This window comes from Bubalus bubalis, chromosome 14, assembly GCF_019923935.1.
Source record: "Bubalus bubalis isolate 160015118507 breed Murrah chromosome 14, NDDB_SH_1, whole genome shotgun sequence".
Taxonomy (NCBI): domain Eukaryota; kingdom Metazoa; phylum Chordata; class Mammalia; order Artiodactyla; family Bovidae; genus Bubalus; species Bubalus bubalis.
In genome coordinates this window covers 58,031,240-58,053,986 of record NC_059170.1, presented here as the reverse complement: position 1 = coordinate 58,053,986, position 22,747 = coordinate 58,031,240, and the positions used below count along the sequence as shown (strand labels likewise).

General features: G+C 38.9%; 1 protein-coding gene and 1 non-coding gene across 7 annotated transcripts in view; one reads left to right on the top strand and one right to left on the bottom strand.

Annotated features, from left to right (window-relative positions):
* Positions 1–22,747, bottom strand: part of ENKUR (enkurin, TRPC channel interacting protein) — a 63,953-nt gene that overhangs the window by 20,810 nt on the left and 20,396 nt on the right. For 5 of the 6 annotated variants that reach the window (XM_044928141.2, XM_006075959.3, XM_025264395.2 and 2 more), the window contains 2 exons: positions 19,922–20,068; positions 9,243–10,290 (listed from right to left, as the gene is read on the bottom strand). In XM_044928141.2, the coding sequence (XP_044784076.1) occupies positions 10,114–10,290; positions 19,922–20,068 (324 nt within the window). In that variant the 3' untranslated portion in view covers positions 9,243–10,113. Of the gene's footprint in view, positions 1–9,242; positions 10,291–19,921; positions 20,069–22,747 lie in introns of those variants that run through there. The other variant, XM_044928142.2, reaches the window with a different exon arrangement.
* Positions 18,518–18,624, top strand: LOC112578980. Its single transcript, XR_003103416.2, has one exon. It is a non-coding gene; the product is annotated as a U6 spliceosomal RNA (small nuclear RNA).

The following is a 22,747-nucleotide window of genomic DNA, read 5'->3' as shown; positions in this document are numbered from 1 at the left end:
GAAAGGCCCAATTCCTTCTAACAGTCATGAACAGGGTGGCATAGAGATGACAGAAAAAATTCTCTGGCAGGCTGGGAAGCTGTTTACCCTCATTATTCCATGGGAAAACATCTGGTAAAATTGTCTCTTGTAACAGAAGAGAAACCACATGACTTAGCTACATTCTGAAAGGGGACTGCTTGTAAAATCTTAGAATATTTTGGTAGGTTGACTGTTCCCTGTTGCTTTTAACAAGATACTAGGAGAGAGAAGAACTCAGGCCAGGGGAGTACAGTTTGCACAGAAAGATGGGAGTGAATAGTGTTAAGGAAGGTTCTCCGAACATGGCCTGCAATCTAAAGTTATAAATGTGTAGGCTTCCGGTGTTTTTCTAAGAAAAAGAAAAAACATAAAACACAGGAGTCAGTAGACAACACACACCCCCACCAATAGGAAGATGAAAGCAAATGTCAGGTGGTTGCAATGAATCGAGATTGGGAGTTCAGCATGGTGTGGCTGAGGACAGGACAAGTTCCTTTGTCTGTGGCCTCTCTTCCATTCAAAATGAACACACAATAAAAGAAAACAGAGGTTTTCTTGATGGAATCTACAGTATTGATGGCATGTGGCTGGTAATGAATGACGGGACAATAAAAAAGCTATTCCTTACTTACAAAGTGTTTCCACTGACTATATGATATCTCTCTTGGAAAGAGTTTCTTTTTAAAAAAATTTTATTTCTGGCTGTGCTGGGTCTTCATTGCTTTGTGTGGGCTTTGTCTAGTTGCAAACAGTTGGGGCTACTGTTCATCCTGGGGGATGGGCTTCTCGTTGCAGTGGCTTCTCTTGTCATGGAACACATGCTCCAGGTGCGTGGACTTCAGTAGATGCAGCTCTTGGGCTCAATAGTGGTGGTGCACAGGTTCAGTTGCTGTGGCATGTGGAATACTCCTGGACCAGGGATCGAACCCATGTCCCCTGCACTGGCAGGTGGATTCTTATCCACTGTGCCATCAGGGAATTCCTTTTTTAAAATTTTATTTATTTATTTGGCTGCACCAGGTCTTAGTTGCGGCACATGGGATCTTTAATCTTCGTTTCAGCCTGCGGAGATATCTTTAGTTGCAGCTTGTGGGATCTAGTTTCTTGATAAGGGATCGAACCCAGGCCCCCTGCATTGGGAATGAGGAGTCTTAGCCACTGGACCACCAGGGAAGTCCTGGCAAGAATCTTCTGATCCCCATAGACTTGACAGAAAAAAAACAAAAACAAACACATATCTGTCAAATTGGACTAATTCTCCTATAGATACATATATCGTTACTTGTATTTTATACACATATGCCTAGAATACTATTTGAAAAGCACACAAGTGTCTGGTTACAGTGGTTGCTCCTGGGGACGGGATTCAGAGGCTGTAGGAATGGGGCATGAAGGAGACTTAATTCTTGGCTGCACACCTTTGGGTAGTTATGAATTTTGAATTTCGGACCATGTATATACATCACCTATTTTCTCTCTCACACACACACAGAGCAAAATTAAAAATAGTTTCTAATAAAATTAGAAATTTTATTACCTTTTGACCTAATTGTTTCACTCCTGGGAATGATTTTCTGTAAGTATAGCCAAATGTGTAAAATGGTGTATGTTCATGCTCAGTTACGTAGGCATTCCTTTTAATAGGAAATATTGAAAACAACTCAAGTGAAAAAAACTTAAATATGCATCAAAAGGGTGCTGATAAAAATATATACAATCATGCAATTTAATGCCATATATCTACAAAAAGGAATGAAGACTGTTTTTGTTGTTGTTTAGTTGCTAAGTTGTGTCTGACTCTTTTGCGACCCCATGGACGGTAGCCCGCCACGTTCCTCTATCCATGGGATTTCCCAGGCAAGAATATTGAAATGTGTTGCCATTTCCTTCTCCAGGGGATCTTCCTGACCCAGGGATCAAACCCACCTCTCCTGCTTGGCAGGTAGATTCTTTACCACTGAGCCACCAGGGAAGCCCCGTGAAGAACATTATGTTGATAAAAATGAGCTTATTAACTGAAAAAGGCAAGTGTTATTGTGTGCTCTTAAGTTTTTAAAAAGTGAGAGAAAGATATATGTATATATACTATATAAAATTAGGTGTGATATACATATATACATCTATATATATTTGTATGTACATCACATATATACACACATCGGTATATATCCATTCATATATACATACATATATTCATTTGCTTTCATAAAATGTTTCTGAAAAGGTACATAAAAAACTGAAAGCACTGGCTGTCTCAGCAAAGAAGTTGGTGGTAGAGGTTCAGGGGTGAGAGGAATGCGTTTTATAACAAAAGAATTCCACAGATGTTTTCCACATCAGCAGGATCATTTAGATATGTGTATATTCTTGCTTCACAGGCAACACTCATCTGATTGCCTAAGTGAAGGCAGATTTAAAAAAAAAAAAAAAAAACAACTCCCATCTAGTCTCATTTCCTATAGATGCAGCATCCTTTAGAATAAAAAGTCTTCATCTGAAGGCCATATCTGCATGTACTGCTTAAAAATTAATATATGCATGGCCTTTTTACACCGATCTTGTGAAGCAGTATTTTTAATTTTCAAGGATAATTAGCATTAACTTAGTCTGTGGCTAATTTCAGTTCTTTGTCATCAAGCACATTATGTGTGAAGAAAAAATGACCTCACTCAGTATGTTTTTATTATGACAAGAAGATGTTTTTTTGGGGGAAGGGTACTCTTTTTTTTTTTTTGGCTTCCTTCCTTCTTCTGACCTCTCAGGCCACTCAGTGGCCCTTGTGTCTTCCTGTTCTCCCATCTGACTTCTAAATGCAAGAGTTGCTGAGACCACATTCACTACTTTGTCCCAGGTGATCTCATACATGCTGTTAAACTTCCAGATTTATTATTCTACCCCAGATCTCTTTTCTGACTCAAATATCTGTCTCAACTTCTAACTAGATGTTACAAGATTATCAAAAATACATGCCAAAAATTATATTCTTTTTTGTGTGTATGTGTTTTTGTCTGGTTTTGGTGTCAGGGTGATGGTGGCCTTGTAGAATGAGGTTGGAAGTATTGCTTCCTCTGTGATTTTTTTTTTAAAGAGTTTAAGAAGGATAGTCAATAGTTCTCTAAATGTTTGATAGAATTCTCCTGTGATGCCATCTGGTCCTGGGCTTTGGCTTTTTGGGAGATTTTGATCACAGCTTCAATTTCAGTGCTTGTAATTGGGTTGTTCATAATTTCTATTTCTTCCTGGTTCAGTCTTGGAAGATTAAACTTTTCTAAGAATCTGTCCCTTTCTTCCAGGTTATCCATTTTATTGCCATATAGTTGTTCATAATAGTCTCTTATAATCCTTTGTATTTCTGCAGTCTGTTGTAACCTCTCCTTTTTCATTTCTAATTTTGTTGATTTGTTGATTTTATCTATTTATTTCTCGATGAGTCTGGCTAAAGGTTTGTCAATTTTGTTTATCTTCTCAAAGAACCAGCTTTTATTTTTATTCTAAATAACCAATAGGTTACAGAAAAAATCAAAAGGGAAATCAAAAAATTTCTAGAAACAAGTAACAATGAACACACAACTCAAAACCTATAGAATGCAGCAAAAGCAGTTCTAAGAGGGAAGTTTATAGCAATACAATCCTACCTCAAGAAACAAGAAAAACATCAAACAACCTAACTTTACACCTAAAACAACTGGAAAAAGAACACCAACCAAAAACAAACAAACAAACCAAAAAACCCAAAATTAGTAAAAGGAAAGAAATCATAAAGATCCAAGCAGAAATAAATGAAAAAGAAATGAAAGAAACAATAGTAAAGATTCTTCTTGATTCTTTACCATAGCGTCCTCCAATCTACTACCCCTCTAGATTTTTCCAACTCAGAAAGCGGCACCCTCACTGCCCGGTTGCTCAAATCAGAAATGTGACTGTCATTCTTAAAACTGCTCTCTTCTTCCTCTTTGAATCTGTTATCAGGTTACATATTTATTTTTTAAATATTTCCCTTCTCCAGGAGATCTTCCTGACCCAGGGGTCAAACCTGGGTCTCCTGCATTGCAGGTAGACTGTTTACTGTATGAGCCACCAGGGAAACTCAGTATTTCTGGAAGCCAACAACTACTCTTTGTCTTCACTACTCAAGTCTTGATCTATGTCACCATCTTCCTTACTTGTAAGACTATGATAGTCTCCCCAGATTCAGTCATTCTTCCACTTCAATGCACATAGCAAGTGATCATTGAAAAATACTTCTTGCATTGTGCCACTGCCCTACTTAAAAAACATCGGTGGCCTGTTTGTCCCTTCATCTTCACCTTGCACATTCCTCCCTTTTCAGGACTTTCCTGGTGGTACAGTGATTAAGACTGTGCTTCCAATGCAGGAGGAACAGGTTCAATCCCTGGTCGGGGAACTAAGGTCCCACATGCTGAGTGAAAGTGAAAGTGAAAGTTGCTCAGTCGTGTCTGACTCTTTGGGACCCCATGGAATTCTCTAAGCCAGGCTACTCGAGTGGGTAGCCTTTCCCTTCTCCAGGGGAGTAGAGGCACAACCAAAAAAAAAAAAAAAAAAGGTACCAAAAAAAATTCCCAAATCTTTCTCCCTTCTCTAAGTACACTCCAGCCCTAATGACTGCCTTCCTCCTATGGGTTGAGGGTTTCCTATCCAAGATCCTTTACACATTTTATTCTCTCCATGTGCATTCTTTTTCCCTCCACAGTATTTCTCTTCTCCATCTCTCCCAACTTTTACTCATTCTTTAGTTTATTTTTAAATGTTAGATCCTCAGAAGTGTAGCCTCTTAACTACAAAATCTAATTTAGGGCCCCCTTTTTATTCCTTTGCAAAATAGCCTCCTGTTATTTTTTTTCTTTCAATTAGTTTCAATTTCAATATAAATAAATGCATTTATATTTATTGTCTTCCAACATAGTCATTTTTCTACCCAGCAAACCAGAACCGTTTCTGATTTATCAGTTCAGTTCAGTTCAGTCGCTCAGTCTTGTCCGACTCTTTGTGACCCCATGAATCGCAGCACGCCAGGCCTCCCTGTCCATCACCAACTCCCGGAGTTCACTCAAGTTCACATCGAGTCCATCGAGTCAGTGATGCCATCCAGCCATCTCATCCTCTGTCGTCCCCTTCTCCTCCTGCCCCCAATCCCTCCCAGCATCAGAGTCTTTTCCAATGAGTCAACTCTTCGCATGAGGTGACCAAAGTACTGGAGTTTCAGCTTTAGCATCATTCCTTCCAAAGAAATCCCAGGGCTGATCTCCTTCAAAATGGACTGGTTGGATCTCCTTGAAGTCCAAGGGACTCTCAAGAGTCTTCTCCAACATCACAGTTCAAAAGCATCAATTCTTCAGCACTCAGCCTCCTTCACAGTCCAACTCTCACATCCATACATGACCACAGGAAAAACCATAGCCTTGACTAGATGAACCTTTGTTGGCAAAGTAATGTCTCTGCTTTTGAATATGCTATCTAGGTTGGTCATAACTTTCCTTCCAAGGAGTAAGCGTCTTTTAGTTTCATGGCTGCAGTCACCATCTGTAGCAGACAGTATTTGTTGAATGAGAATGAATGAGCTTTGTTAACTGAAGAGATTTTTGTATTTTTTTTTTTTTTTGCTCTGTTCTAGCCAAGATACCTTTTTGATTATGATTTTTCTTCCCACATAGCTTGTAACTAGGATAGAATGCACTGATCATTTGAGAGATATCACTTAGTTTAAAAAGTGATCCTCACAACACCTTTTCAGGATAAACACACACACACACACACACAAACTAGGAATAGAAGGAACTTGTCTCAACATAATGGAAGCTGTATACTAAAAACAGGGTTTCCCAGGTGGTGCTAGTGGTAAAGAATCCACCTGTCAATGCAGGAGACTGAAGAAACAAGGGTTTGACCCGAGTCGGGAAGATGGTCTGGAGGAGAGCATGGCAACCCACTCCAGTATTCTTGCCTGGAGAATCCCATGGACAGAGGAGCCTGGTGGGCTATGGTCCATAGGGTAACAAGGAGTCTGAGTGACTTAGCACACACAATGAACATCATCATGAAAACCTGAAAGCTTTTCCCTTAAGATCCAGAACCAGGTAGAATTTGACTAGAATTAGGAAGTTCTGTTGTTGTTTATTTGCCAAGTCATGTCCGACTCTTTTGTGACCCTATGAGCTGTAGCCTGCCAGGCTCCTCTGTCCATGGGATTTCCCAGGCAAGAATACTGGAGTGGGTTGCCATTTCCTACTCCGGGGGATCTTCCTGACCCAGGGATCTAACCTGCGTTTCCTGCATCTCCTGCACTGCAGGTGAATTCTTTACCACTGAGCCACCAGGAAAGCCCAGGAAGTTCTAGTCAGAGTAATTAGGCAAGAAAAAGACATAAAGACATCCAAATTGGAAAGGAAAAAGTAAAATTATCTGCAGATTGACAGTCCATGTAGAAAACTCTAAAGATTTAATACACAGAAGAAAAAACTATTATAATTAATAAATGCACTCAGCAAAGCAACAAAATATAAGATCAACGCACAAAAGTGAATTGTATTCTATGGACCAAAACTAACAATCTGAAAAGGAAATTACAAAAACAATTCTGTTTACAATAGCATACAGTAGATTTAGGAATGAACTTAACCAAGGAGGTGAAAGGCTTGTGCAATGAAAATTATTGCTGAAATATGTTGCTGAAAGAAATTAAAATAGATGGAAACACATCCCATGTTCATGAATTGGAAGGCTTAATTAAAAAGTCAATACTACGCAAACCAATCTACAGATTCAATCACTATCAAAATCCCTTTGACCTTTTTGCAGAAATAGAAGCAACTATCCTAAATTCACATGGAATCTCATGGCATTCTGACTAACCAAAACCATCTCACAAAAGAACAAAACTGGAAGATTCAACACTTTCCAGTTTCAAGAACTTACTACAAAGCTACAGTAATAAAAATAGTGTGATACCATATAAAACAGACATATAGACCAATGGAATAGAATAGAGAACCCAGAAATAAACCATTACATATACGGTGATATTGTTTTGGACAAGGGGTCCAAGACCACTCAATGGAGAAAGGACAGACTTTTCAATAAATGGTGTTAGGAACACTGGATATCCACATACCAAAGAATGAAGCTGGATCCCATCTAACATCATATATAAACCTTAGCTCAAAATGAATCAAAGACCTAAATGTAAGACCTAAAACAATAAAACTCTTGGGAGAAAAAAGTGTAGGATAAAATGTTTACAACTTTGGATTTGGCAGTGATACCATCTTGGATATGATACCAAATGCACAGGTAACAAAGGAAAAAACAGACACATTTGACTTCATGAAAACGGAAAATTTCTGTATATCAAAAGATCTATCAATAAAGTAAAAAGGTAACCCATAGAAGAAAATATTTGCAAATCTTATATCTGACCCAGGATTAATACCCAGAATATACAGAAAACTCATAAAACTCAACAGCAGAGAACCAAACAACCCAATTTACAAAATGGGCAAAGGGCTTGAATAGACATTTCTCCACAGAAGATATACAAATGGCTCAGCAGTAAACAATCCACCTGCAAGGCAGGAGACACAGGTTTGTTTCCTGTGATCAAGAAGATCCCCTGGAGAAGGAAATGGCAACCCACTCCAGTGTTCTTGCCTGGGAAATCCCATGGACAGAGGAGCCTGGTGAGCTATAGTCCGTGAGGTCCCAAAAGAGTCAGACACGACTGAACACACACACAAAACACACACAACAATAAGCACAAGAAAAGACACTTAACATCACTAATCAGTAGAGAAATACAAATCAAAACTAAAATAAGGTAACACCTCCCAACTATTAGTGGGAGTGGTAGTATGACGACTACCAAAAAACAGAAAAGACAAGTGTTGGCAAGAATGTGGAAAAATTGGGACCCTTGTACAGCATTGGTGGGAAGGTAAAATGAATATTCACTGTAAGGACTGATGCTGAAGCTCCAGTGTTTGGTCATCTGATGCGAACAGACAACTCATTGGAAAAGTCCCTGATGCTGGACAAGATTGAGGGTAGAAGGAGAAGAGGGCATCAGAGGATGAGATGGCTGGACAGCATCACTGATGCAATGAACATGAACTTTGGCAAACTACAGGAGATGGTGAGGGACAGGGAGGCCTGGTGTGCTGCAGTTCATGGGGTTGCAAAGAGTTGGTTATGACTGGGCGGCTAAAAACAACAAAATGGTATAGCAACAATGAAAAAGAGTATGATAGGTTCTCAAATACTTAAAAATATAATAACCATATGATTCAGCAAATCTACTTTCGGACTTATGCTCAAAAGAATTAAAAGCAGGGTTTTGAAGAGATATTTGTACACTCGTGTTCATAGCAGCATTATTTACAACAGCTAAAACATGGAAGCAAATCAAGTGTCCATCTACAGAAGGATAGATAAGCAAAATGTGGCATATACAGAGAATGGAGTTCTCTCTCTCTCTCTTTTTTCTTTTTGGCTGCACTATACAGCATGCAGAACTTCCCCAACCAGGGACTGAACCCACGACCCCTGCAGTGAGTCTTAACCACTGGATGGCCAGGGAAGTCCCCAGACAATGGTGTATTATTGTTTTACAAAGGAAGAAAATTCTAGATAAGTGAGAATTTATCATATACAGTTGACCATTGAATGACATGAGTTTGAACTGTGTGGGTCCACTTACATGTGGATTCTTTTCAATAGTAATCACTACGGTACTACATGATCTGTGGTTGGTTGACTCTGAAGGTACAAAACCATGAACATGGAGGAACCAAGTAGACAAAAAGCTGACTATAAGTTATATGCAGATTTTCAACTGGGTGGAGGATCAGTGCCCCTAGCCCCTGTATGGTTAAAGGGTCAGCTATATATATTTTTTACATCTGTCCTAAGGTAATAAAGGAATAAAGAAATGATGCCTATACACAGATGTGACAAAAAGTTTACAGTGTTTTCAAAAATATTTGTATATAAAAATTTTTAACTAAAGTAAGCTTTTCTACAATGCTCCCAAATTCTGTGCTTGTGAAAAAGCTTGAAAAAAATTGTCATTTTTTCCCCCTGGTGTTGTCTGTAGAATAAAAATCGGTGTAAGTAGTAGAAATTGTTATTGCTCTGATATTTTGTAATTTCATATATTTTATCAAATTTCTATAATTTAAGATTTCATAAAATAATCTTTTTCCTTCTCGGATACTTATAGGCTCATTTATTTTGAGTTGAAGACAGCTCTACTTACATAAACTTATTGCTTAATAAATTATGTAACCTTACAAATAGAAATATTAAAATTCACAAAATAGAGAAAGCCAGAAAGTAAAAGTAATATCCCATATTAGTGAAATACATATAGTAAATTATGGAATATAAGGCACCTAGAATAACAGGTTTTGAAAGTCGAATGTCAGAAAGAAGGTGATTCTCTTTAACAATCCTCAGTGATGCAATTTATAAGTTTTCTCCTTGATTTTATGTTATTTTCTTAATTTTTCTTCCTTCAAATGTAAGCCTCTCAGCCTATATAACATTATGGATATTGAAAATATTAATTTGTGTGAACAGCTGCAAATGACACAGGCTACCAGAGAATACATGTAATTTGTGGATCTTTGGAACAACATGTCGAAAACACTTCAGAGTAGTAAAAGTACACCGAGTACACAGTTATTTCTAATTCAAAATAGTTTACAGTTTTTAACCTTGTGTTTCTTGCATTAACACAGTGAAGAAAAAAATGTGAAGTTCTAAGTGCTGACTTTTTCAGGGCCCAGAAATGAATGTTTATCTGAAACAATTCATAATTATAATGAATTATGCTATAGAACTGGAAAATCTAAAATCAAACTTTAATCAGGTTACAAGGAAACCCTGATGCTAGTAAAAAAAAAATTTTTGTTCTCTATGTAAGTAAATAATCCAATTATTCTTTAAAAACTGCCTAAGCATTTTGGTAAAGACTTTTTCTTCATAGTCTTTTCCTCCTTGAAAAAACTTATGGTTTCATTTTTATGTTTTCTGTGTTTTTTTTCCATGTGCTAAAATGATTTTATTTTTAAAAATCCACTATTTCTTATTAGCAATATAAATGACTTTGTGCTTTTCAAGGACACCAATGTCGTGCTCCAGCTGCTTCATCTCTTCTTCCAGCTTCTGCTTGCGAATCTTCTTTGGTATAGAGTCAATGAAGACTGAGAGGGACTGAAACTCCTTATGCACCTCTTCCCAGTTCTTTTTCAGCCCCTGCAAATCATAAAGAAAACTGTATATACCAAAGCAAACCACAGGAGCAGAGTAAATCACAAAGAAAATTGCACTGAGAGGAAAAATGTAAACAGGTAAAGAAAACTGACAAAAATAACTAAAAAATGATATGTGTTTATCAAGTTCTTGGCCATAGTAACAAGACAGACTGTATAGAGGCCAAACCCTATCCTTGATTGTGTGCTCATTTCCCATTGGGAGTATTTATTTTCTTTGTTTTTAATCTTACTGCACTTGTTTTTACCATCAAATACATGTATGTGGAATTATGCGTAGTATGAAACTAAGCTTTTAGCAAATGCTTTGGTAAAAACAACTTAGAACTGATATCCCCAAGCAAAAAAAAAATTTTTTTGAACAGGAAATTATTTCTTAAAAAAATTTTAGTTCAACAGAGAAATCATCAAAACACTAGATTCTGACATACATGAACATGTTTTCTTGTATTCGACTAAATGGAATGGTATAAAATGATGAAATTCAAATTAACAAGAGATGATCTTTTATGTGTTTTCAATATCAGGAAGAATTCTTCCTCCACATAGTTAAGAGATCTATACTTTCCATTAATCTCTTCTACAAATGACTGAAATGTCATGCTAATTCAATAAGGTATGTGTGTGCACTTAGTCGCTCAGTCAAACCCAACTCTTTACGACCCCATGGACTGCAGCCCGCCAGGCTCCTCTGTTCATGGGGATTCTCCAGGCAAAAATACTGGAGTGGGTTGCCATACCCTCCTCCAGGGGATCTTCCCAACTTGGGATTGAACCCAGGTCTCCTGCATTGCAGGCAGATTCTTTACCATCTGAGCCACCAATTCAATAAGGTAGTTAATGTTTAATGTTCTCAGAAACCAACAAATTCAAAATTAGGAATCTCTTTAGGAACAATAATGGTTATTTCCATCTCTGCTTAGTTATTATTTCTTATCACAATGCACTAGAAGCCCCACTGACAAAATGATCAAACTAATTGAACTCATGCAATGAAATTTTATAAATTAATGCTTTCTATTGTTCACAATGGGTACACCAATCATGTTATTTACACAAAAATGGAAAGTAAAAACAAAATGGAATATTGCCCTGAAATTATGATCCCTGACACACAGATGGAAAAAGATATCTCATTCAAATGTAAACCAAAAGGAGGTTGCGGTAGATATACTTATGTCAGAAAAATCTGACTTTAAAAGTAAGACTGTAATAAGAGAAAAAGGACATTACATAATGATAAAGCGGTTGATACAACAAAAGTATATAACATCTGTAAATATTTATGTGCCCAACATGTGAAGTGAGTGAAGTGAAAATCATTCAGTTGTGTCTGACTCTTTGTGACGCCATGGACTATACTGTCCATGGATTTTTCCAGGCCAGAATACTGGAGTGGGTAGCCTTTCCCTTCTCCAGGCGATCTTCCCAACCCAGGGACTGAACCCAGATTTCCCACATTGCAGGTAGGTTCTTTACCAGCTGAGCTACAAGGGAAGCCCAACGTAGGAGCATCATAATATACAAAGCAAATATTACAAATTTAAAGCAAAAAACAGACAGCCCTATGATTATAGAAGGAGAATTTTAATACCCTACTTCCATTAATGAAAAGATCATCCAGACAGAAAATCAGTAAGGAAGGACTTTAAATAACAGGTTCTATCAGATGGATTTTACAGAAATGTAAAGAATTTTCCATTCAAATGACTAAAAAAGCATACTCTTCTCAAGTGTACATAGAATATTCTCCAGAATATATCATATATTATGCCACAAAGAAAGTCTTAATAAATTTAAGAGGACTGAATCATATCAAATATATTTTCTGATCACAGTGGTATGAAACTAGAAACCAACCATATGAAAAAAATCAGAAAATTCATGAATAGGTGGAGATTAAACAACATGATACTGAACAATCAATGGGTCAAAGAAGAAATCAAAAGAGAAGTTTAAAAATACCTTGAATGCAACTAAAACGGAAATATACTAATATTTATAAGATTCAGCAAAAGCAGTTCAAAAATGGAAGTTCATAGTAATAAATGCCTACCTCGAGAAACAAGAACAATCCCAAATAAACAACCTAACATTACACCTCTAGGAACCAGAAAAAGAAGAACAAAGCCCGAAGTTAGTAGAAGGCAATAACAAAGATTAGAGCATAAATAAATAAAATAGAGACTAAAAAGACAATAGAAAAGATCAGTGAAATAATGACTGGTTCTTTGAAAGGATGAACAAATTTACACAGCTCTAGCTAGATTCACCAAGAAAAAAAAAGGACTCAATAAATAAAATCAAAAATGAAAGTGGAGATATTATAATTGATACCACAGAAATACAAAGAATCATGTTGTCTACTATGAACAATTATATGCCAACATAATGGAAAGCTTAGGAGAAACAGATAAATTGCCAGAAGCATACAACCTACCAAGGCTGAATCATGAAGAAAGAGAAAATCTGGACAGACCAATTACTAGTAAGAAGATTAAATTAGTAACCAAAAACCTCCCAACAAATAAAAAGTTCAAGACCAGACAGTGGATTCTACCAAACACTCAAAGAAGAATTTTACCAATCCTTCTCAAACTCTTCAAAAAACAGAAGAGAAGGGAACTCTTTCATACTCATTTTATGAGGCTAGCATGATCCTTGTACCAACATCAGACCATGGTGCCACAAGAAAAGAAAATTACAGGCCAATATCCCTTGGAAAATAAATGCAAAAGTCCTCAACAAAATATTAGCAAACTGAATTTAACAATCCATTAAAAGAACCATATACAAACATACTTTGGAGATATATCAGACTTGGTTCCAGACCACTTCAATAAAACAAACAACCCACCCTGGGTCGGAATCTAGGGAGGAGGAAATGACAACCCATTCCAGTATTCTTGCCTGGAGAATTCCATGGACAGAGGAGCCTGATGGGCTATATAGTCCATGGGGCCACAAAGAGTCGGACATGACTGAACGACTGAGCACACACATGCACACTATATCATAGTCTATTAAGTGTGCAATAGCATTATGTCTTAAAAAACAAATACTTTAATAAAAAAATACTATATTGCTAAAAAATGCTAACCATCATATGATAGTGCAGGGTTATGACAAACTTTCAATTTGTAAAAATCTCAATGTCTGTGAAGCACAATAAAATGAAGTACAATAAGACAAGGTATGCTGGTACTGTAATCAAGTGGGGTTTATTCTAGGGGTGCAACAGCCACAAATCAGTCCATGTGATATGCTACATTAGTAAAATAAATGATAAAAATCATATGAGCACCTCAACTGATATAGAAAAAGCATGATAAAATTCAGCTTCCATTTATGATTAAAAAACTCTCAACAAGGTACACATAGAGGAAACATACCTCAACATAATAAAGGTCAAATATGACAACACCATAGCTAACATCATACTCAATGGTAAAAAGCTAAAAGTTTTTCTTCTAAGATCAGGAATAAAACAAAGATGTCCACTGTCGCCACTTTTATTTAACATGGTATTGGAAGTCCTAGAAGAACTGTATAAAAAAGATCTTCATGACCAAGATAATCACGATGGTGTGATCACTCACCTAGAGCCAGACATCCTGGAATGTGAAGTCAAGTGGGCCTTAGAAAGCATCACTACGAACAAAGATAGTGGAGGTGATGGAATTCCAGTTGAGCTATTCCAAATCCTGAAAGATGATGCTGTGAAAGTGCTGCACTCAATATGCCAGCAAATTTGGAAAACTCAGCAGTGGCCACAGGACTGGAAAAGGTCAGTTTTCATTCCAATCCCAAAGAAAGGCAATGCCAAAGAATGCTCAAACTACCACACAATTGCATTCATCTCACACGCTGGCAAAGTAATGCTCAAAATTCTCCAAGCCAGGCTTCAACAATACGTGAGCCGTGAACTTCCAGATGTTCAAGCTGGTTTTAGAAAAGGCAGAGGAACCACAGATCAAATTGCCAACATCCGCTGGATCATGGTAAAAGCAAGAGAGTTCCAGAAAAACATCTATTTCTGCTTTATTGACCATGCCAAGGCCTTTGACTGTGTGGATCACAATAAACTGTGGGAAATTCTGAAAGAAATGGGAATACCAGACCACTTGACCTGCCTCTTGAGAAACCTATATGCAGGTCAGGAAGCAACAGTTAGAACTGGATGTGGAACAACAGACTGGTTCCAAATAGGAAAAGGAGTAGGTCCAGGCTGTATATTGTCACCCTGCTTATTTAACTTCTATGCAGAGTACATCATGAGAAACGCTGGGCTAGAAGAAGCACAAACTGGAATCAAGATTGCCGGGAGAAATATCAATAACCTCAGATATGCAGATGACACCACCCTTATGGCAGAAAGTGAAGAGGAACTCAAAAGCCTCTTGATGAAAGTGAAAGAGGAGAGTGAAAAGTTGGCTTAAAGCTCAACATTCAGAAAATTAATATCATGGCATCTGGGGAAACAGTGGAAACAGTGTCAGACTTTATTTTTTTGGGCTCCAAAATCACTGCAGATGGTGACTGCAGCCATGAGATTAAAAGACGCTTACTCCTTGGAAGGAAAGTTATGACCAACCTAGATAGCATATTCAAAAGCAGAGACATTACTTTGCCAACAAAGGTTCGTCTAGCCAAGGCTGTGGTTTTCCCAGTGGTCATGTATGGATGTGAGAGTTGGACTGTGAAGAAAGCTGAGTACTGGAGAATTGATGCTTTTGAACTGTGGTGTTGGAGAAGACTCTTGAGAGTCCCTTGGACTGCAAGGAGATCCAACCAGTCCATTCTGAAGGAGATCAGCCCTGGGATTTCTTTGAAAGGTCTGATGCTAAAGCTGAAACTCCAGTACTTTGGTCACCTCATGTGAAGAGTTGACTCATTGGAAAAGACTCTGATGCTGGGATGGGTTGGGGGCAGGAGAAGAAGGGGACGACAGAGGATGAGATGGCTGGATGGCATCACTGACTCAATGGACATGAGTTTGAGTGAACTCCGGGAGTTGATGATGGACAGGGAGGCCTGCGATTCATGGGGTCGCAAAGAGCTGGACACGACCGAGCGACTGAGCTGAGCTGAGCTGAGCCAGAGATCAAGAGTGGCATAATTTAAAATTATTGATTATAAAAAAGAAAGAAAATGTAGTCCTTAAAAAGCATGGCTATACATTTAGATTTATGAGGAAATTAGAACTGTCTTATATAACGATGCCTTAATAATAAGCCTTCAAAGTACAATCTTGTAAACTTTTCAGGGGACAAAGTGGTTTGTTTCCATGTTAAGATAAAAATGACTACAGGATTGGACACAGTTTATAGAGAAGATTTGTTGAGAAAAAATGCTACAGATGTTGAACATTTCTTGAGAGAGATTACATCAAGAAAAAAGACAGAAGGAAAAATATCTTTTAAATTTTAAAAAGAGGGGGATGAGTTAAACACAGTTCTTAATAGTGTTTGAGAAGTATTCCAAAAAGAAGTCTTCGAAAGAGTTCTATTTTTCCATAGCCTTTCATTATGAAATGGGAAATGTGTTTCCAGAGTGCTCTACAGGGGTACCCACTACAGAGGTGAAATCTATGTATTTATACACTTTGAAACATCAAAGGTTTTTTTCAAAGCTCCTTGGGTGATATTTCCCTACTACTTGTGGTCACAGCAGCTATACGTTTCACAGTATTTCTTTTTAAAGGAGAGTTTGCTTTATATTCTAGTTTGTACAATAACATTTGGTTCAAAGTCAACTGCTAGGTATGGGAACTAAATGTGATTAATATTTCAGATTATATTGAAATAACCTCTTTGCTGTTTTTTAGTTATTTCATCTAAAAAAAAATCTTTTATGCACTGCAGCAATACTGATTTTCCCTTATTTTTATATCTTAATTTTCCTTCCTTCTGGTCTGATACTGAAGCAATGTTAATTTTGGGGAAACTTCATATAGGGAGAAGCTGTCACAAAATAGTAAAAAGTGTCTTCAGCTCCAGGCTCCTCTGCTGCCACCCCACCCCCATCCATTTTTTACCTTCTAGCTCTGCTCTGTAACTAGGTAGTCGGCATTAGGGGAGACAGTATTAATCCCTGTGGGCTGCTCTTTTCCCAGTGTTTGCCCCCAGCCGCTGCCTGAGTTCAGCCACGGAGGGCACTGGGTGGGAGGAAAGTGAGCTTGGGGCATTTCTTCCCCCTCCTCGATGTCACCTGGACACGACTGGCCCTTCCATTTGTGACTACAGTGCCCATCAGGGACCCCTCTTCCAGGCTCCAGCTCCCACCTGGCTCTGGTAATGCTGTTTTCAGCCCCTGTCTTTCCAGCCTAGGGTGGTGGTGATTCCCACTGTCCCTAGTCCTGGGTGCCTCAATGTTCCCCACTGGTTCCCTTAGCGCTGCTTCACCTCTGTAAGTAGCTCCTTTGTAAATTCTCTTCAGAATCCCTGTCCAGCATGTTTTCTGAATCCCTGGTGGATAGAGCTTCCCTCTGTTATACTCTGTGCGCGTGTGTGCTATGTGGTGAGAAAACACCTCCCCGGGGACTGGTGGATGTGCCTTTCGTCCCTCTTTGTTGCTGTCGTTTAGTTGCTCAGTCCTGTCCGACTCTTTGTAAGCCCACGGACTGTAGCCTGTCAGGCTCCTCTGTCCATGGGATTCTCCAGGCAAGATTTCTGGAGTGGGTTGCCATTTCCTCCTCTAGGGTGTCTTACCGACTTAGGGATCAAACCTGCATCTCCTACATTGACAGGTGGATTCTTTACCACTGAGCCACCAGGGAAGCTGTCCCTCTTTAGCTAGTTGTTAATTTTGTGAACCAGGGCAAATGTAAGCCAAACTCCAAGCTCCCTGAAAGTAAGGACCACATTTATTTTGCTCATAATGGTATCTTTTGGGCTGGGTAGAAGGCCTGGAACATGGTAGATGTTCAGGAGATGAATGGATGGATGGATGAACAAAAGAGCCCATTTAATATATTTGCATTTTATATCCTCCCCTGGGAAATGAGAAGTTTGGAATCTTTAGGCCAGATGATTCCTTCCTGGATAATGGGACTGTAATTCTAAAGAACAAGCAGAATGAATCCTACTCGGGGACATGTGAACATATTGTCACAGAGCTACACACAGCTCAACCAGGGGAGGGAGCAGTGTTCAGGGCTTGTTAGAAACAGAGCCAGTGGCTTTGTTACCATGGCAGCTACACTACTCAGGCTAATAAGGCATCCAAGGTGGGGTCAGCTACTGTCCATCAGAGTGTATGCAAAGCAACGGCATGACCACATTAGGAAGCCAAGGCTTGCTGATCTACTATGGAGGTGCCTTAGCAAAGAGCCTTTTCCTTCCCAGGGAAGTTCTTCCTCTCTTTCCCTATCTTTCAGCATTATTTAGATACAAAATGGCTTTCACAAAAGCACGTAAGTTTTAAGACTGGCAGAGTCAGAAAGAAGGAGGGAAGAAAGGAGAGTAAGAGGGAGGGACAGAACCAAGAGCAGAGCTCTTCCTGAAAGTGACAGGCAGCCACGTCTGCCAGCCTTCTTGCCTGCCTGTCCTCCCTTCTTCTTTCCAGCGCACTCTTATTAATCATCCGTGTTTACACCGGGCACCAGGTTAGACAGTGCAGAGACTGCTGACCACAGAGAGGCTTGGTTCCTGCCCGCAGGCCACTCCTGTCCAGTGGGATACTCTCTTACTTTGTAGTTTAAGGCCCAGCTAAAGACCTACCTACATCTTGCAGTGGATGTTCATGCCTGGGAACCTTATAAAACATGATCTATACATAGACACATATCTCTGTATGTACACATATACAGAGCACCTCTCATCAACTAAATCACAACATTATTCAGAGCAGAAATTTTCTTATGACTCTTGGGGCTTAGCATGATACTCTATGCTGCTGCTACTGCTGCTAAGTCGCTTCAGTCATGTCCAACTCTGTGCAACCCCACAGACAGCAGCCCACCAGGCTCCTCCATCCCTGGGATTCTCCAGGCAAGAACACTGGAGTGGGTTGCCATTTCCTTCTCCAATGCATGAAAGTGAAAAGTGAAAGTGAAGTCTCTCAGTCATGTCCGACTCTTCGCAATCCCATGACTGCAGCCTACCAGGCTCCTCCATCCATGGGATTTTCCAGGCAAGAGTACTTGAGTGGGGTGCCATTGCCCTCTCCGGATACTCTATGCAGAACAGGTATTTAATAAATGTTTATTGGTGCTCGCTTCGGCAGCACATATACTAAAATTGGAATGATACAGAGAAGATTAGCATGGCCCCTGTGCGAGGATGACACGCAGATTTGTGAAGCATTCCATATTTTTAAAAATAAATAAATAAATAAAAAATAAATATTTATTGGTGATTATGATGACAGATAAAATGTTAAGAATTTATAACAGCATATGAATCCATTTTTTGATAGAAACTAATGTAAAAATTTTTTTTTGTTTGTTTTAAAAAGGTCACTAGAAATTGTTTTGTAGAAAGTTTTCACAGTAACAAAACAAGGAATAAAGTACTATTTTTACCTCTATAAGAGACAGGATGACTCTAGAAGAATATAAGTAGATGCTTACTAAATACTCTCTAAAGATGATTGAGCAACTGTGTTCATATCCCCCAAATATTTTAAATGCTTCAGATAAAAGTCTTGCATTAAAAACTCCAACATAAGTGCCTTTAAGTCTATTTTAGTCAAAATAAAGAAAATATAGGTAAAACCTAACACTTGGTTATTTTAAAATCTAGACATTTGCTTATAAGAAAGAAAAAAAAAAGTTGGTCTAGGGACAGGACAGTTTCAATTATTCTAGAGCTCCACCTAGTGAAAAATATCTATTTTATGAATATTATTTTTGAAAAATTCAGGGCCATGGGAATGGAAATAAAAATGCTTTTTTGCTTTATTTATGCATATTCATGTAACAGTTGGACTATAAAGAAAGTTGAGCACCGAAGAATTGATGCTTTTGAACTGTGGTGTTGGAGAAGACTCTTGAGAGTCCCTTAGACTGCAAGGAGATCCAACCAGTCCATCCTAAAGGAGATCGGTCCTGGGTGTACATTTGAAGGGCTGATGTTGAAGCTGAAACTCCAGTACTTTGGCCACCTGATGCAAAGAGCTGACTCACTGGAAAAGACCCTGATGCTGGGAAAGATTGAGGGCATGAGGAGAAAGGGACGACAGAGGATGAGATGGTTGGATAGCATCATTGACTCGATGGATGTGGGTTTGGGTGGACTCTGGGAGTTGGTGATGGACAGGGAGGCCTGGCGTGCTGCCATTCATGGGGTTGCAAAGAGTCAGACACGACTGAGCAACTGAACTGAACTGATGCGTATTCACTGAAGGAGAAAGTGAACTTTCTTATGACACTACTCAGAAAAAAAAAGAAGCTCACTCAGTCAGAAAAGAATTATTATTCAACAATCCCTATATTACAACATTTTGCTCTTCCCAAAGAAACAGCTTTGCTGCATGTAATTGTCACTGTAACCAAAAGACCGTGTTCTGATTTCAAAAATCAAAGTGCTGGCCTTAATGGTCATTGATGTTAGGCCCTCCTTTCAGAAATGTTCCAAAGAATTCCACACAGACGTGAATTACAGAACGCTTACCTGCAGAACCGCTTCCCTTTCTTCATCAGATAGCCTTTTCATAGCTGCTTTCCTGAGGTTTTCCTGGATATAGTTATCGTATTCTTCTTGGGCTTTCTTTACTTCCTCATTTCGCTTACATATATATTCAGGTGTGACACCATAATCCTTACAAAGATTTTTCAGAAAAAAAAAAAAAATCCTGAAAGTTATCTTGTATATGTGTACATACCAAGCAAAGATTAGGAGCAAAAGAAATGTTACAGACTTAAAGCCTTTGCTCAAAACACTGCAAATTGACAAGTCAGTGATTTTTTTATCTTGAGGTCTCTTTTGCATAATTTTGTTTTTTTTAAAAAAAGAAGATAAATGCTTCTAATGCATTGTAAAAACAGATTCTTAAAACTACTACGCACATCTGCTTTAAGAAAAAAAAATGACTTGGGCCCCTAAGGTTGTTTTTGGAAATACAAAATACAATTTTAGGCTCCTGGGCTGCTTATAAGGACTGACAGTGAAGCAATCAGCTGTGATTCTTTCAAGTTAGTGAATGTGTTGATACCACTGTGCAGAGACACAGTACTACTCCCCTGTTCATTCTCCAAAAAAACTGTTTGAGGATGTACTTGGTGGCAGCTACACTAGTGAATAAGAAAGGCAGTTTCTGTCCTCACCGAATGTGTTTTCTGTGGGGAGAAAAGCTCATCAAAAAGACATTATAAAATAACATTTATAAATACAGGAAGGAGAAAGAGAGTCATGAGAACTAATTGAGATAAAATGTCAGGGAAGATCTCTCTGAGGAAGCAGCTGTTGAGAGATATGAGTCATTGAAACTATGCACAAATATCCTGGTTCTTCTCCTTGGAGGCAATACTCCCCTGCTCCCCTTTCAAGTAAGATGTAGCCATGTGACCAGCATTATCCCGTGCGAGTTCAAGTAACTTCTGTCCTTTTTGAATCTTATGAACTAATGGATGACTTGCCATGTTCTTTTTCTCTCTGGTATGATGTTCTTTTTCTCTCTGGTATGCTTTGGGTTGCTGGGTCCTGGAATGAGGACTGGAAGTAGAGCTCCCAGCAACCCTCAAAAGGACATGCAGCACAAGGAAGCACTAAAACTTAAGTTACTTTTAGTTACTTAAGTTTGGGGGTTGTTAGCCACAGCATAACCCAACCTAATCCTGACTGAACAAGGGATAGAAACCTTAGCTATTAATATAAATGTGCTCTGCAAAGTTGCAAAGCACTATACAGATAAACACTAAGAGCTCAGTACTCTGAGCATTTAGTTATTAGTACTCTGGGTAAATTAGTTCAATGGTAACCAGTTCAGTCCACTTCAGGAAACACTGAGAGCAACACCTCTTTTCAGCTCAGGACAATTAGTGAGGTTCATAATGATGATTCTGTGTCATCACAAGAGATTATATGTGGCATATTCTGTTTAAGAAAAAGAACTGCCTCACAGATGAGGAAAAGCTGCAGTGATCTGAAATATTCTCATGTGCTGGATCACTGAGAGCTAATGCATACTATTGATATTAATAATTGCATATATTATAATATCCACTCATCATTGAATTTTTACTAGGTGCCAGGTATTGTGTCAAGTGCTTAATATATTTTACATCATTTAATCCTCACAATGCTGTGATAAATGTAATAACTTGTTAAAAAAAACCATGGAGTTAAGTAAGTGGCAAGAGTTAGAATTTGAAATGCTGTCTTACTATTATCTCTGTATAACTCAGGCCAACATCCATGCTTCACTGTGCTAACACAAATTGCCCTCATGGCACAAATGGGCACACAATACTTTACTTGAAACTAAAACATGAGGTTCGCTCATTTTTAAAAAATGGCATCACCCTAAAAAGGACCTACTGTCTCACTTAACAATAATAGATTTTAAAACTTAACTCTGGTAAGTGTAAAGTAAGTTGAGTTAGTCCTTCCTGAGCTCTGACTGCTTAGCCACCAAGAGTATTACTACTACTACTACTAAGTCACTTCAGTCGTGTCCGACTGTGCGACCCCATAGACGGCAGCCCACCAGGCTCCCCTGTCCCTGGGATTCTCCAGGCAAGAACACTGGAGTGGGTTGCCATTTCCTTCTCCAATGCATGAAAGTGAAAAGTGAAAGTGAAGTCGCTCAGTCGTGTCTGACCCTCAGCGACCCCATGGACTGCAGCCTTCCAGGCTCCTCCGTCCATGGGATTTTCCAGGCAAGAGTACTGGAGTGGGGTGCCATTGGAGCAGAGAATCTGCATTGCTTGGTAGACAAGCTCAGGTAGACTAACCTAGCATTTTTCTGTCTCTGTGATGGAGACTCAATTTCCTGTTCAAGGCAGAAAATGTATCGAAGTGGGCGGCTTACACAGAATGCAGCCATGAGGAGGGGGACACACAGCATGATCGTCAAAGGAGAAGGGGTGTTTTGTGTGTGTGTGTGTGAGATGATGGAGAAATAATGGTGGAGATGGTTTTAAAAAGCCAGGAGAATGAAATTTCTGCTTTTCAACACCCTATGGGGCAGGAAGTCTGAGCAGCCTCCAGGGGCCATAGGAGGAGGAAGTATCAAAGAGAAGCTTGAAATCGTTGGCGTGTGCTGCCAACTCCCAGACTCCTACTGAGGTGTCTTAGCCAACTGAGCATCAGGGGTTTTTCAGGGACTAAGTAGTTTTTCTCTAACAACGGCCTTGAGGCTCCTGTTTTGATTGTGAACAGGCATTGGACTCATCATGGTGGATCACCGGATGACCTTAATGCAAGCCCCTCAACCATCACTATTACAATTTCTTTTTTCCTCTTCCTTTCCTTTCTTTTTTGCCACAAGTTATTATT